We start from the raw sequence: 14,158 nt of genomic DNA on the forward strand, positions 1-14,158 counted from the left end.
CCGGGGCGGCCCGTACCGTACCAGATCCAACGGTCAAGGACTCGGTCGGGACTAGCTCGGCCGTGATATCTGATCCTTAAGGACTTCCATTACCTCCGATGCATCCTTTGGTCTGCCCAGTACCTAGTGTAATGGTGAATACCGGCCCGGGGTGCGCAGTGGTTTGGACACGAGAAGCAACTCCCCGGCACACTTCTCTCCTTGGTCTGGCTATTCCCGCTCCCCAAGGACCTCCTTCACTACATAACTTCTCCATGCCGAACTATCTTGTTTCTATAGGATTTCCCGGCGGGCCGCTGAGCGGTGTCATTGCGTGCTGAGCGAGACGCGAGGCGCCCTGGGAAGGAGGGGTGGGAAGTAAACATTGAACCTGGGACGGAATTCCTACTGTGTAAATTGAACACTGAGGTCATCGCCGTGAATCTTGCTGGCCAATGCACGCCTGCAATTGCAGGTGTGGTACACGGTGCCGTTGCTAGGTCGACGTGATTATAAATACCCCCCCATCCCACCCGCGATCTCCTCTTCCTCTTCTCTTCTTCTCCATCGGACTCGATCTCGCGTTTACATTGATCACACTTTGCATCAGCAATTCGATTAAATACTGCACTCGCACGAGCTTATTCATTCGCATTCAGATTGACAACAAGACTTGGTCTCGGCCTCGCTCGCATTCGCCTCTCTGCTTCGACTGCACCAGCCCATCTCGACCCGATTTTCGACATCACTCCGACGCGACACCGCCACGGCCCAGTCCCAACGATGTCGTCGACGAGGTGTCTCTACCTCTTGGCCCTTGTGGCTTTATTCGCCGTCGCCATGCAGCTCCCCACGCGCCTTGTTGAGCTGATGGCGGCGGCCGGTGACGTTCTCTTCTCCCTCTGCGTTGTCGTGCTAATTTTCTTCATGTCTCTACCTCTCTGGAGCCGCCCCCCTCCAGTGCTATTAACGGTTGCAAGCTCCTCCATGTTTTGGACGGTGGGTATCCTGTTTGCTGTCATTGACTCCAGGTTCCGTAACGTAGGGTATCTCGCCAGTTTTGTCGACCTCCACAGAAATGAGGGGCTTCGGTCAAGACTTGAAGCAGAGTTTATCAAGCTACGGAACGAGTTCAAGAAGCAGCAATTGGTTCTCGCCTCTCTGAGCCACGACATCGCCGCGGTCTGCAAGGAGCACAACAACCACTGTCGCGAATTCCCGACAGTGTTTTCAAGAGTGTTTCGACCCGGCATGACGGCGGTATCTTTCCAGGACGCGGAATGGGCTGAACCATACCTTGTCATCAAGTTGTGTAAGTATTAGCTTTTCCCTCTGTCCTTGGCCCTAGCATTATCCATCCACTGCCTGCTGCTTGCGTGTCGCATTTGCCGATAACAGACTCATCCACCGATGTCACATTTCATTTCACCCTCTGTCTTTCTTGTCCGGCTTGCCCTCTTCCCCGCTATTCCTGTTTACCTGATGCTGACTCGTTGCTTGCCCGTAGACTACCACGCCACGGATCTGAAAGCCGTTTTTCTGTCGTGCAAGGTCGAGGAGCTTCGCTCCGCTGTCCTCATCAACGATGACCGCATTCGACAGCAGTCGGCGGCATTGGGGGAGGTGCAGCAAGCGGCTCTCGACATTGTTAAGCGGATAAACAAGCACAGGGTTAAACTTCACCTCGAGGATGTGGAGGCAATTCGGCAGCTCAAGGATATGAAGAGGAACGAGACCCGCCGTCTCGGTAAGTTCAGTTCACCGTGGGCTCACGCTTCTGGTTTGCAGTGCTCTCTCGACTGACATCTACCCACCCCAGACGCCGCCAATTTGAGACCCACCTGGATCGAGGAACGCATCATGAACCGGTGGCGCGACAATCTTTCGGTGTCGGAGGACTTTACTCGCCAAACCGTCTGTCAAACCGTCTACCAACCGGTGTTCGAACTTCCACCACAGGCCGCCGCTCGCCAGGCTCTAGAAGTCGAGAACACCCCGGCCGTCTATCTCCCGGTAGCGGTCACGGTTCCCGCTCCAGGAACCGGTTTCGAGATCTTGTTCGGGTGTCCTCAGGAGGCTCTGGTCCCAGTTTCCACGCCGGCCCCTGAGACAGTCGTTTTCCAGCAGGCAGTTGCCCCCTCGGCCATGTAGGATATGGTTGGCGTCGATACTGTTATGCCGGATGCGCCCGACTTGATCGAGGAACCGGAAGATTTCTCGATGATGGACGTTGATGAGACGGTGGAGGTTGCGATGGATATTGACATGGCTAACGCGGTAAGCTCTCTCCTCCCTTGATTGACCTTCTCTTTTCATTCGCAATTGCTGACAAGACGGGTATTTAACACAATAGCCCTACGAGCCGCTCCCTTGCCAGGGCTCGCTCACTCTGCCTGCCCCGCCTCTTTTATCCACCCCTGTGTCGGTCGCTTTCGAAGACACAGCCATGGAGGTCGAGCGGAGCAGAGATATTGAGGTGTTGATGCCTGTCATCGTCCATCAAGTGAGTAGATGCTTCCGCCAGTCTCGCATTCAAAGTGACATACTAATGTTCTTTTTCTGCCTCAGTCGCCCAGCCCTCTCGCCAGTCCATTTTCATCGATCCCACCTGCTGCTGCTGCCGCACCCGCGAAGGTCAACGCCCAAGTCCAGCCCGCAGACTCTAGTTCGCGCCCGTCCGACCCGTCTCTTCTACATATCAACCCCTGTCTATTTGACGCCACGGTAGAACAGCTCGCGTCCATACCAAAACCCGAAGTCCCGCTCGCCCCTTCGCAGCCGCCGCAGCAGCAGGTTGGTTTTCCGGTCTGCACTCTAGTTGAAGCCTCGGTTTCGACTCCAGTCACCGTCAGCCTCCCAGCCCCGGAGACCATCAGCTTCGCCTTCGAAGCTCCTGGACCCTGCAAGACTCGCCGAACCGCAAAGCCCAGGCCCAGACCCAGGCGGATCCAGGCTCAGGCACCAGCTGCGGCTCCGGCCAATGCTCCGGCCCCTGATCCGCCCCAGGTAGCACAGCTCCCGGTCGCTCCCGCTCCGATCATCGCTCCCCAATCCTCGTCATCGGCGAGTGACAAGGGGAAGGGCAACGCCTCCTCGACCTCCGCCGAGGCCAAGCCTACCCACGAGTTCGACTCTGGTATGCTGCCTGGCGAGATTGTCCGCAGTCTCTGTGAGGATTGGATTGTGGCCTGCGCGTCTTTCATGGAAGCTTCTGCCTCGTGTGGGAATCTCTCGCCTCGGTGGATTCGTACATGGAAGCAAAGCACCCTAATCAGCCTCGGCCAGGAGTTGCCGGCAGACGTCGACGAGGCGGAGATCGATCAGGACAGTGCCACGTCCTTGGTGAGGCGCTTCTTCCAGTTCAATCTCCTCCGAAGGATGGACGGTCCCGGCAAGGACGGCAAGAATGCTGTCTTGAGGAATGTGAAGGAACTTGCGGCAAAGGAGGGTATCGACTTAGGCCAGGTGGAGATTTGATGGCTACGGGTGGCGGGCGGCTCGTGTTCCGCACTCGGGGGGTTGGACGGTTTCCAAAGGAGGGGGTTGCTGCTGGAAAGGGGGTTGTCAGGGGGTTGCTCGTGGGCTTCCATGTGTTGGTTTATTGGCTTGGTCTCTATTATATTCTTATTTTCCTTTGTTTGTCTGTACTGTACTTTTAGTTGCCCGAGGGTTGCGCGCTCGCGGGGGTGGTGGGTGGGCCATTTTGTACTTATTCTTAGTTTCTCGTTCTTATCAACCAACATTCTATCCTCTCAAGGTCTTGTGCCGAGAGGTGGATAAACTTTATCCTTCTTGGTATTTTACTTTGTCGTTTAGTTGCAGTTATTGATTACCGGCCTTGACAATCAACTCGACGTCGTGTGTCATCGTGTTCCGTACCAAAAAGCGCTCTTGAATAGGTAGCAGAATGCTGCAGACTTCACCGCTAATACACTAACCGTGTTCTCGAAAAAATGCCCTCCGTGTGGTTCATTATGGGGCAAGCACACGCACCAAGTGACCCGGGATCTCTCTGCAGCCCCATTTTCCTGCTGTCCTGCACCACACACTTCTTCCGCATTCCACCCATTCGACCAACCACGCAGCCAGAGTATCCTTCGTCTCGTAGTCAGGGATCAATATCGAGCTCTTCGTAATATCTGTAGATACCATCAGAGTATTTCTGTCTCCGAGGACTCTTCAGATATGCCGCAATTCTGGGCCGCTCTCCGACAGCCCGGTGAAGGGCAAATACCCCGACATGCTTTCCCTCCTTCTCCAACTTGGCCGTTGCCTTGGGAAACATGAACTTGAGACCATCCACACACTATTGTGGCCATGTCAGGACTCAGCAAGATGACGAGAGAAGGTTTCGGACTTACTTGAAAAAGAACCAAGTCGGCATATGTCAGGCTACCGCCGTGCAGCCAGGGCCCGTCGCCGCTCGATTTGGACGCGAGAACCCGCTCGAAATACGACAGGAACTTTGGCAGCCTATTCTTGACATAATCTTCGGACCTTCTCTTACTCTCCTCTTTCTGGTCCTCGTAGTAAAGACCCGATGAGATGGGGTGGTGGCAGTCGTGAGGCTCATTGCTCAAACCATCCAGCGCTGTCAGTGCCAGCGAGTTAACCCGATAAAGAGCATCGGGGTTCTGGTCGACGTCTTGCACAAGACCGAGGCGAGGAGCCAAGTACAGCAAGATGTTGGATGTTTGGCTGATTGTGAGCTCGCCGTGCTTCAGGATGGGCGGCGCGAAAACGGGGGGGTTAATTTCATCGCCCGGGTCCTTGATGGTGGTGAGAACCTCATCAACGCCACCTTCAGTGTCGGTGTACTCGGCGCCAGCCTCCTCTAGGGCGAGCCGGATGTGCTCACCACGGCCAGGAATGCCCGGCCAGTACACGAGATTGTACGGCACATCCTTGGCCGACCTCTGCCGCTTCGTCGGAATTTCAGATGCCATGGTTGGAGATGGATGGTGGGAGAGAGCCTAAGAACAACACAGGGCGGGGTTCGGGAGGAGACGGGAGTGGATTACGTCACGCGCAACTGGCGGGGAGAGATGCAACCAAGGGGGGTAACGGGGAATATATTCCCGACTCTTACGCCGGCCCCCTCCCCACCATCTCTCAAAACGATAAAAGGATAAAGAGAAGCCTCCGGTTATCCCATCCTCCCGCATTGCACCCCGCACTGCATTGCCCTCGAAACGGATGCCCTCGCCTCATCGACCAATAAACGGATAATAGCCCGTGTTACTGCCCCTTGACAAAAAGCCATGTAGCGGTCCGCTTACGACTTACTCAACGTGGCTCGCGACCACTAAGCCTCGCGCCTTTTCTTCCTCTTCGCTCTCGGTTCGCATCGTGCTCCCATTTTGCCTAGGAGCACTCGCCGCGCACACGACGTTGCGGTACGATCTAACCGCCTGATCTTCTTCCAGCCGACCCCCTACCTCGTCACCACTGATAATATCCCACCCCGCACGCTCAAAACGTTGCTGGACGTACTGTGACATGCCAGAGAAACGGACCAGAACCCCCGAGCCTCCATACGCCCTGATCTCCGCCATGAGCGCCTCTAGATGGGTGCAAGCTGTCGCGTCAAGGTGATTAACCCTGTGGAAGTCGATGATGACAAGGCGAATCGGCGGTAGGGCGGAGGTTTCAGTGATGCCCTCACGCCGACGAAGCTTTGCGAGACGTCTCTCACGGGTGACGGACCAACCCCTCTCCGCCTCTGGGCTCTCGGCGCTGTGTATGGCGGGCGCGTGGTGTGTTTTTAACGTCTCTATGATGGAGGTCTTGGCCCGATATGCGTTTGGGAAAAACACCGAGTCGTTGAACTCGAATACTCGCGTGTCTGCGGGGAGAAACGGTGTGGTATTGCTGGCGCCGTCGAGGGCTATGGCGAGCTCCGACCGGGGGTCTGGGCTCGTCGACACCCGCGCGAAGACCTGGCGGAGCAAGACGTATACGATATTGAACCCAACCGAACTGGCGATACCGATTTCTGTCGAGACAAACAGGGAAACCCAAAAGGCAATCATCGAGGAGACGAAATCGGCGAGCGAGGTCTTCCAGTAACGGTAGAACACCGACGGCGGGGAAATCAGCGGCCAACACGCCGTGATGATGATTGCGGCGAGAGTGGCTTTGGGGACCCAGTAGAGTGCCCCTGTGAGCTCGAAAATGCAGACCAGTACCACTGCGGTCGTGACAATGCCAGAAAGAGGTGACTTGACGTTACAAGCAGAGTTGACCGCCGTTCTTGACATTGCGCCCCCGACCCCCACGGCGTGGAAGAAACTATTCACGATGTTGGTAATGCCGTAGAAGGTGAGCTCCTGGCTCTGGTCCGTCATATAGTTGTTTCGGACCCCGAAACTACGAGCAATGGCCGTGTGCTCGACCGCCGAGCCAATAAAGACAGCCACGCTTTGACCGGCAACGCGCGAGAGTAGCCGAGCGCTCGGAACCTCTGGGGATCTCATGTCTTGGTCGTTGAACTCGACTTGTGCAATATCAAATAGAAAGTTGTCTGGGCTACCGCGCGGCTTGTTGACGGCGTATCCGACTCCCGTGAAAATGACGAGGGCAATGAACGCCCGCGTCATGGAGAGGAACCAGACGAGTTTGTTCCTCTTCCCCCACCGCTTCCCGGCTTGGTCAAGAGCCGTCAGAAGGAAGATACCCGTGAAGCCGACTGCGCATGCATATCCGTTGGCTTGCGGCAGCTGCTGAAAGATGTCGTGGATCTGGGTTGCCGTGCCGTCGCCCACGTTGGTCTCTCCGAGGAGCGAATCCATCTGGTTGAGAATGATGGTGACGGCCACGGCCGATATGAAGCCGCTGAGGACTGGGAGCGATATGAACTCGAGCAGGAACCCGAGCTTCAGGAGCCCTATCGCTAGGCCATAGATTCCCATCATAGTCGCAACTGCACTGGCGATCTGTGGCGCGGTCCACTCCCCTTCCTCGCGGAGAGATTCAATAATCTCGGCCGTCAGCAGGCTGATCAGACTCGTCGGGCCGGTGGATAGGTCTGTCGTTGAGTGGCATGGTTAGACTGGGTCCTGGGACAACCGTGCCCGACCATGCGCGACCATGCCGGCTTGAAACCCACCTTTGGTCGTCCCCATCAGGGCATAGATGGCAGATGGCAGCCAACTTGACAAAAGCCCGTATTGAACTGGGACCGTAGCAATTCGAGCGTACGACAGACCCTGTGGAATGAGCATGAGCCCGACGGTCAGGCCCGCGACAACGTCATTGATTAACCAACGCGGTCGATATCGGGGCAGCCAGCCAATGATGGGGAATTTGCCGGCGACGTATTCACCGGCAGCGGCTGGGAGGGCACGGGATCCGGTCACAGCAAGCCGTCTTCCTCGGCTCCATGTGAAGTCGGTTGCAAGAGCATGTTTGGCTTTGGCAAGTGTTTCCATTATCAGGAAAACAACTGGAGCGAGGGACGCTCGCTTGATAGCAAATGTTAACGATACGCACGTCGAGAAAAATGACGAGAGGTGGTGGTGGCGGCGGCGCTAGGACGGGGACGGATATAAGGTCGCCATCACCTGGATGCGCCCATTGTATACCTGAATGATGACCCCTTCTATTGCGTCCTTTATCGGCGGTTGTCTGTCTCGTATCCTGATTGTGACCGGGCATCCCGCCCCCCCCACGCGTCGTCGCCACCTCGACTATCACTGCATGAAGAATAATCCAACAGGCGTCCTTGCCGCTGCTGAGAGGGCGTTGAACGAAAACGACATTGCATGGACGGGGTCATCCCCGGCATACTTCGTTACCTTTTCGGGTGATGGAAGACTCGGAAGAGGGGGCCGCCAGGGGGCCGCCAGGGGGCGTGCTTCTCTTACTAAGTAACTGAAGACCCAGTCTGACGCGGGCCACTGGTGGTGGGCCTGGCTGCATCATGCTGACGCAAGACCCGTGGTATCTCTATCGATGAATGCCCCTTCTGCGAGAGAGCAGTCATCCGCCAATCCAGTATGTATGGTGGGTACCATTGAGTACGACGTCTACATGGTTAGATGCCGCCGTTCACACCGAGAATGCTGAGATAGGTAGGTAGTCGAGAATCTCGTCGTGATTGGGAGCTCGGGGATTGCGTCGTCGGCGCTTGTATCCTCCTCCCTATTCCCGGTTGGCTTGCAAGGACATCTCCGCGCACAGGTAGGGGTGGAGAGAGATGTGATGCTGACAACATCTTGCCGATCCCACATCCACGGCCGTCTACCTCGGCGCATACATCCCTCCTTCTCTCCCAAAGGCCGCGGGGGAACCAAGGAGTATTCGGCAAATACCAATGCCGAATTTCGCCCGCAACGTGTCAGGGAGCCAGGAGATACTCTAGTTCAGAATCAGCTGTCCTAGTTCGGATATTATTAAAATGTTATTTGATATATTTACATTCTCCCTCCCTATGTTTACACAGTAATACATATGTTTGCGTCCCGCGCTCACCCGGTTCTTCATCGGCCGGGTGCCCCTAGTGGGTGCCTTGGGTCTAAAATTTGAGACGATCCGATCTCAGGTGGGGTGTGGTGAGCTGAGCTCAACTCGGCTATGAATTTTGGGTTGGGTTTGTACCGGTGCGCGTCTCGACGGGGATAAACCGGCTGGGTCAAAACGCTCGGTTCTTGCTTCTCTAGCCGTTCCTCGCTGCCATGCCATGACCTCGCTTGCTGGTGCTCCTGATCGCCGTCTGCCACGCCCCGTCTCCTCTGTCTCCAAATCCAAACGAGGACTCCACACACGGCCAGAATTCCGACCCCAACTCCAGCCCCTATGCCTGCCGCGGCTTCTATGCCTAATCCACTTCTTCCGGTGGTGGAGTCGGATGGCATTGAACTTGCAGCTGGAGGCATGCCACTTGTGTTTGCGGGCACATGTGTTTTGGTTGACGAGCTGCTCCCTTCGGGGGTCGATGTTGTGGACAACTGGGTGGTCGGTGTCGCCGGGCCAAATACCCTACTCCCGGATCCTCGTTCCTCGTCAATGAGATCGAAATGCCGGCTATTTGCTCCAAAGCCAGCCACGGTACCTGGCCGCAGGTTGAACCAACAAGGGGTGGCGGAAGTAAAGCTCAGTGTGACGGGAACTGTGGCATTGTACCCGGGAGCGGCTTGTGTCAAGACTAGCACTGTCAGTTATTAACAGCCGGACTATCACAACGTGAAGGAGGTCTCGTACGATTACGACTGCCCGAGTCACACCATAGATAGAGGTTCGGTGTTGGAAATGGTGAGGTATAGGTCACGTTGACTGTGTCCATTTTGTTGTATACCTGGCCGCTGATAGGATAGATGAAGACCACTCCATGGTTCGGGTCGTCATTTTGCCCGACAACCATCGAGGACATCAACGCCCCTGCCAGCAGAAAGCGAGTCAAACTCATCCACACCAAACTCGGCCACGTCGTGCATGGCGGCCCGGGTTGGCGAGCGGGAGGAAGGGCCATTTTCGAATGTGTACACCGCGGAGTTGTTGGTGTGAAGGATATGTGACATGTGCGTTCGGAGATACCATAGCAATCATGACTTGAATGAAAGACAGAAAAGCCAAGGTGCTCGTTGGAACAAACTCAACATCTCAAACCTAAGACCAGTGCTGCTGTGCCACCGCCTGTTTGAGCTTCCGAGACAATTCGTTCTCGTAAATAAGCTCGCGCCGCTAGGAAGTCTGACTGGAGTTTGGATTTAGCTAGGCTACAGCGACAAGGCTTGGCATTCCGATGCAGCCGACGCTCTCCCGCCCTAAGTCTTAAATGAAACGTGGAAAAACCGGAACCGAAGAGTTCATCAGGTTACCACCGCCAGCAAAACATACTACCAAGACACTTATTGCCGTGATGTTGTAAGGAAACAATAGCTATGTAGGACATCATCTCTAAGTAAAATTTGATTTGCCCGCATTTCCCAAGATAGGTATGTAGTTGCCTAGGTAGGTATTTTTAACGCACACGAAAGCCACACAGCGCGGCACGGGACGGCCGAGAAACGGCTCGATTCAAGTGCTAATACTATAGCGGTCGCAGAAAGGCCTCAATATCCCTTCCGTCTCTTCACATACAAATCTATGTGGCCGTCCTTTGCTGGTTCAATCAAATTTCAACGAGAAGTAAGCCTGGATTCATCGTTATTTCAGAGTGTCTTCTTGATGACAACGGGGTGTTTCTCCTCCACACACACGTCAAACAGGCGCCTCTCGTGATCGTGGTTCCATACCTGGGTATCTCTCTTCAACACGGGAAACGAGGAGGCCGCCCCGATTGGCGTTCTAACTCCGTCCCTCTCTCCCCTAACCTTTCTTTTCACAGGAAGCGCTGGACTCGGACGTTTATGGTTAGCGTGGCCAGCTGACCCACACAGCGTGGTTACGATGAACAATTCTGCAGGCTGAATTTGGCGGTGTGGATCGGCGCACACCGCCAGTTCAGCCAGCACACTTGAGCCCAATGGCATTCACCAGCCACTCAAGAGAGAGGCGCCCCTAATTATGTCACACAACCCCCCCGAGCATGGCTTTCGGTGCTATCAACCCACCCACAGCGATCAAGGGAAGCCGAGATTGCGCCAGGTGATTGGCCGCTCCGGACATTAGACAAGATCGCGAGCCATGGCTCTGTTCTCGGGCTGGTTCCTGCGTTCGGTATTACCTCGCGAAAGCTTTACCGACAGCCCCATCCAGGCCGTCGAGAGGCTCCTTTCCTCTCCTAGGCCACTCCAAGATGCAGATAGGGAGGTTCTGGTCGGTGCGGTGCTCACCATGAGCTCGAGCCTCCATCTCGCCCTTGGTATCCTCCAAGAGATCTTGCCCCAGGAGAAGTCACAAGAACGGCTTGGCGAAGTGCTGTGCCCAACACTTGGTCAGCTTCTATCCTCGCTGCAGGGTACCGTGTGCTCTTTTGAGCGGAGTAGCTCACGGCAGGCAACCGAAGGAGTTGCAACTCACACGCCCGAACCCTCGAAACCAGCCAGCCCCCGGCCTCTCAGTCGCAGAAACCAACGTGCATCACCACAGCTGACCCAGCCAGCCGCGGCGAGATATGAGCAGCTTATGCCCGCGGTGCCACCGGTTGGCCGCGCCGCCGGCCCCCCGACGAGTTCAGCACGGCCACACAATGCTAGGATCAAACCCGAAAGCTTTCCGTCGCTAGAAGGTAGCCCCCCACCACGACAACTACACCCTGAGCCTGTTGTTCACCACGGGCCAGCAACACATCTGGCAAGGGCCCTGCAGGCAGAGATGCGCGTCCAGTCTGCTATCCATGTCGCCGTTGAGTCCCTCGAGTTCGCCGAAGGCCAGTTGAAGGTGGTCAAGCAAGTCAATCAGTTGCACGGAGGCAGTAAGTCGGCATTCCGCCGGGGAGGAGATCATATAGTTAAACCGCCGGTGTGATCATGAAGTCCTTTGCTGACGCGAATGTAGATATTGATCAGCTTCAAAGCCATTTTTATGAAGGCTACAATCGCTTGCTACTCCGGGCCGTCGAGCTACAGAGGCAAGAGCATGGTTTGCTCTCGGGACAAGGAAGTCTGATCTCGGCTGCGCCTATGGGAAGGCCATACCAGTTGTTAACCAGTAATAAAACCGTGCCGGCGAGCCCTCGCCAACACTCCGTCTCTTTTCAAGCAACCCTGTCTGTCCCATCGCCGGCGACCACCCCACGGGCAAATGGAACCCCCCAGCCCACCTACCCACAGCGGCGATCGTTGGAGCGCAGGAACACAATACAGGGTATCAAGCAAGAAGGTGAGGACGCTCCCAGGAGACCGCAGGGTGACCAGGACTTGCAAAATGCTAAGCGAACCCCAGATGCCAGAACCTCGAGGACAAAGCCGGCTCTCAAACGGCGAATGTCACTAGCAGACGAGTTGGCTTTGGTGAATGAGGATTCCGAGAGCGGTTACCAAGACGAGACGTCCGAAGTAGCGAGTTCCGCAAGCGAACTGGAGTCCGATCTTGAATCCTGCAACTCTCGACGTATGACGAGAGACCACGATGAAAGTGACGGATACAGCACCAACGGAGAGAGTGCCGCGGAGGATGACGCGGCAGGAAGCGACAACGAAGAGGACTGTGGTGACAGGACGCTCAACGGCTTGGATATGACAGGGCCGGTCGGGATGCCGTCAATGTCAGCTGTCCACGCAGTAGATTGACCGAATTATCACGGCCTTGGGAATGACAGACACGCAGGCTCGGGGGCAAGATATCATCCCAGGAGGATTCGCTACGATACCTTTTATACATGGTATATACCGGAAGCCCTGATGAATAGTGAGAGATGGGACTTTTTCATAGGCGTACAACCCTAGGGATTGTTTATAACGCGGCCAGAACGCCGGGGTCTGTGGCTTTATCACACACTTGAATACCAACGTCGGTTTTATTCTACCTTGCGCACGCCCATCCGCATCTCCGCCTTCACCTGTGGTTGACGAGCATGAGACGTTCAACGAGAAGCAAAACAAGTGGTCAAGATTGTCTCTGGGCTTCTACTAGTATGCATTGTTCGTGCGTCGGTTTGCCGCTCCGTCGTCGCCGAGGCTGCGTTTGATTCCCCGCCCTCATGCAGCGTACCCTACCTCGCGTCCTTCTAAGCAGTTCACAACCTAGCATCACATTTCTAATCAATCATAAGATCCAGTTTACCTTGGGCGGGTGTAACGCCGATCTAAGCAGTGATTTCTAAGCAGACGGAGACCTTTCGGGGCATTCGGTCGACAGTTGCACCGGAATGCGATGACGTGACAGCTCAGGTGCATACGTGCTACCACAACCGTCCAACTATCTCGCGACGACGGTGGCGGGTGTCCCACGGTAAACCCGCTCTAGCCGATGCTCGGGATCGGGGTATAAAACAACGGCATGCCCTGTTCCAAGTGCTCCAAATGGTATTCCATCCTGCCTTACATTATTAGGGTTCATTGATAGCTACCGCTTGCATCGAAACCAGCTCAGTCATGGCTACCCCGGACGTCGTTAACCCAGTGGATTTCACTCGGCATGTCGCCGTTGCTCCGCCCGCCGGTCTAGACCGCAAACAGGGCCAGCACAATGTCCGCACCGTCATGAACTACTACAAGGATCCCGAAGACGGGTCCGCTCCAACCCCCTTCTATGTGGAGTATGACCTTTTCATATGTAACGGGTCCAGCTCCCTTACACATACGTGCCCGGGCTGACTATCAATTTTACTTATACTAGCCGGCCCGCAGCCCCCCAAATCGAGTCGCGGCCCGTCATCTCAGTCCCGGTCGAGGTCACAGACATCAGTGGGAGCGAGAACAAGTACACACTCGACAGCCACGGTTTTCAACTGGTTCACCATGAAAGCCAGGAGAAAGGTTTTGTCGACGAGGACCAGATCAAAAGCAACTACTATTCGGAAATTGAGCAACTGCTGAAAGACACGTAAGTCTCCCATACGGGATTAAAGCTCTGATTACCTTGGTTTTCTCGGCGACTGCGCATTCTTCTGACACGGGCCGTTCGCGCCACCTAGGACGGGGGCTAACCGAGTCCTAATCTTCGACCACACGATCCGTCGCGAGCAACCTGGCATCCCGGACGCTCCCATCCGCGGCCCGGTCCGGAGTGTACACATCGACCAGTCGTACGCGGCGTCGGTGGACAGAGTGCGGTATCATCTTCCCGACGAAGCTGACGAGCTGCTGCAGAAGCGGTTCCAGATCATCAACGTTTGTGGCCTCCCCACCCCTGCGCTTCAATGCTGGCATCATTAGCTTACGAGGACTTCAGGTCTGGCGCCCAATCAAGACGGTGCTGAAGGACCCCCTCGGGGTTGCTGATGCGCACACGGTGGCGGAGTCGGATCTCATCGGTGCAGCGCTCATCTACCCGCAGCGCAAGGGTGAGACGTACGTGGTCAAGCCAAACCCGGCACATAGGTGGTACTTCAAGTACGCGCAACGGCCCGATGAGGTCACTCTCATCAAATGCTACGATTCTGTCATCGCCCCAGGGGTCGCGCGGCGTGTCCCGCACTCTGCGTTTGTCGACTCCGCCGAGGAGGACAAGGAGCCACGCGAGAGCATCGAAGTGCGCACTCTGGTCTTTTATGACAACTAACCTGACTTGTTTCGCCGGGGAAATCTGGATGTTAGGGACTTTGCGGGTCGTTTTACAGTTATTATCCAGAATA

General features: G+C 55.7%; 6 protein-coding genes across 6 annotated transcripts; 3 read left to right on the forward strand and 3 right to left on the reverse strand.

Annotated features, from left to right (window-relative positions):
- Positions 1-762: 762 nt before the first annotated feature.
- On the forward strand, positions 763-3,456 carry B0H64DRAFT_370563 (uncharacterized protein; the record flags this gene model as incomplete). The annotated part of the gene is made up of 6 exons (XM_062802095.1): positions 763-1,291; positions 1,487-1,726; positions 1,799-2,091; positions 2,131-2,256; positions 2,333-2,482; positions 2,548-3,456. The coding sequence occupies 6 exons, from the start codon at positions 763-765 to the stop codon at positions 3,454-3,456; spliced, it is 2,247 nt and encodes a 748-aa protein (XP_062664963.1).
- Positions 3,457-3,862: 406 nt separating this feature from the next.
- On the reverse strand, positions 3,863-5,093 carry B0H64DRAFT_38752 (glutathione S-transferase). Its single transcript, XM_062803214.1, has 3 exons — positions 4,341-5,093; positions 4,012-4,285; positions 3,863-3,889 (listed from the first exon to the last, which is right to left on the reverse strand). Exons 1-2 carry the CDS (start codon positions 4,923-4,925, stop codon positions 4,088-4,090), a joined length of 783 nt encoding a protein of 260 aa, XP_062664964.1. The 5' UTR covers positions 4,926-5,093; the 3' UTR covers positions 3,863-3,889; positions 4,012-4,087.
- On the reverse strand, positions 5,094-7,554 carry B0H64DRAFT_38751 (sulfate transporter family-domain-containing protein). The gene is made up of 2 exons (XM_062803212.1): positions 7,088-7,554; positions 5,094-7,006 (listed from the first exon to the last, which is right to left on the reverse strand). The coding sequence occupies exons 1-2, from the start codon at positions 7,407-7,409 to the stop codon at positions 5,262-5,264; spliced, it is 2,067 nt and encodes a 688-aa protein (XP_062664965.1). The 5' UTR covers positions 7,410-7,554; the 3' UTR covers positions 5,094-5,261.
- Positions 7,555-8,346: 792 nt separating this feature from the next.
- B0H64DRAFT_38748 (uncharacterized protein) lies at positions 8,347-9,660 on the reverse strand. The gene is made up of 2 exons (XM_062803210.1): positions 9,181-9,660; positions 8,347-9,124 (listed from the first exon to the last, which is right to left on the reverse strand). The coding sequence occupies exons 1-2, from the start codon at positions 9,446-9,448 to the stop codon at positions 8,460-8,462; spliced, it is 933 nt and encodes a 310-aa protein (XP_062664966.1). The 5' UTR covers positions 9,449-9,660; the 3' UTR covers positions 8,347-8,459.
- A 572-nt stretch (positions 9,661-10,232) lies between these two features.
- Positions 10,233-12,554, forward strand: B0H64DRAFT_38941 (uncharacterized protein). Its single transcript, XM_062803340.1, has 3 exons — positions 10,233-11,335; positions 11,419-11,742; positions 11,806-12,554. The coding sequence occupies exons 1-3, from the start codon at positions 10,606-10,608 to the stop codon at positions 12,150-12,152; spliced, it is 1,401 nt and encodes a 466-aa protein (XP_062664967.1). The 5' UTR covers positions 10,233-10,605; the 3' UTR covers positions 12,153-12,554.
- Positions 12,555-12,956: 402 nt separating this feature from the next.
- B0H64DRAFT_438517 (uncharacterized protein) lies at positions 12,957-14,085 on the forward strand (the record flags this gene model as incomplete). Its single annotated transcript, XM_062806358.1, has 4 exons — positions 12,957-13,120; positions 13,201-13,407; positions 13,499-13,694; positions 13,756-14,085. 4 exons carry the CDS (start codon positions 12,957-12,959, stop codon positions 14,083-14,085), a joined length of 897 nt encoding a protein of 298 aa, XP_062664968.1.
- Positions 14,086-14,158: the final 73 nt, after the last annotated feature.

This window comes from Chaetomium fimeti (genome assembly GCF_033439085.1).
Source record: "Chaetomium fimeti strain CBS 168.71 chromosome Unknown B0H64scaffold_1, whole genome shotgun sequence".
Classification (NCBI taxonomy): domain Eukaryota; kingdom Fungi; phylum Ascomycota; class Sordariomycetes; order Sordariales; family Chaetomiaceae; genus Chaetomium; species Chaetomium fimeti.

Bases quoted from the DNA above. Each gene is read 5' to 3' on its own strand.
- B0H64DRAFT_38752 (XM_062803214.1), bottom strand. From the start codon at position 4,925: ATGGCATCTGAAATTCCGACGAAGCGGCAGAGGTCGGCCAAGGATGTG. The intron at 4,286-4,340 runs GTAAGTCCGAAA...TGGCCACAATAG, and splicing joins CCGACTTGGTTCTTTTTCAA to TGTGTGGATGGTCTCAAGTT.
- B0H64DRAFT_38751 (XM_062803212.1), bottom strand. From the start codon at position 7,409: ATGGAAACACTTGCCAAAGCCAAACATGCTCTTGCAACCGACTTCACA. The intron at 7,007-7,087 runs GTGGGTTTCAAG...ACTCAACGACAG, and splicing joins CCTGATGGGGACGACCAAAG to ACCTATCCACCGGCCCGACG.
- B0H64DRAFT_38748 (XM_062803210.1), bottom strand. From the start codon at position 9,448: ATGGCCCTTCCTCCCGCTCGCCAACCCGGGCCGCCATGCACGACGTGG. The intron at 9,125-9,180 runs GTACGAGACCTC...TGACAGTGCTAG, and splicing joins TGACTCGGGCAGTCGTAATC to TCTTGACACAAGCCGCTCCC.
- B0H64DRAFT_38941 (XM_062803340.1), top strand. From the start codon at position 10,606: ATGGCTCTGTTCTCGGGCTGGTTCCTGCGTTCGGTATTACCTCGCGAA. The intron at 11,336-11,418 runs GTAAGTCGGCAT...ACGCGAATGTAG, and splicing joins CAATCAGTTGCACGGAGGCA to ATATTGATCAGCTTCAAAGC. The intron at 11,743-11,805 runs GTGAGGACGCTC...AGCGAACCCCAG, and splicing joins ACAGGGTATCAAGCAAGAAG to ATGCCAGAACCTCGAGGACA.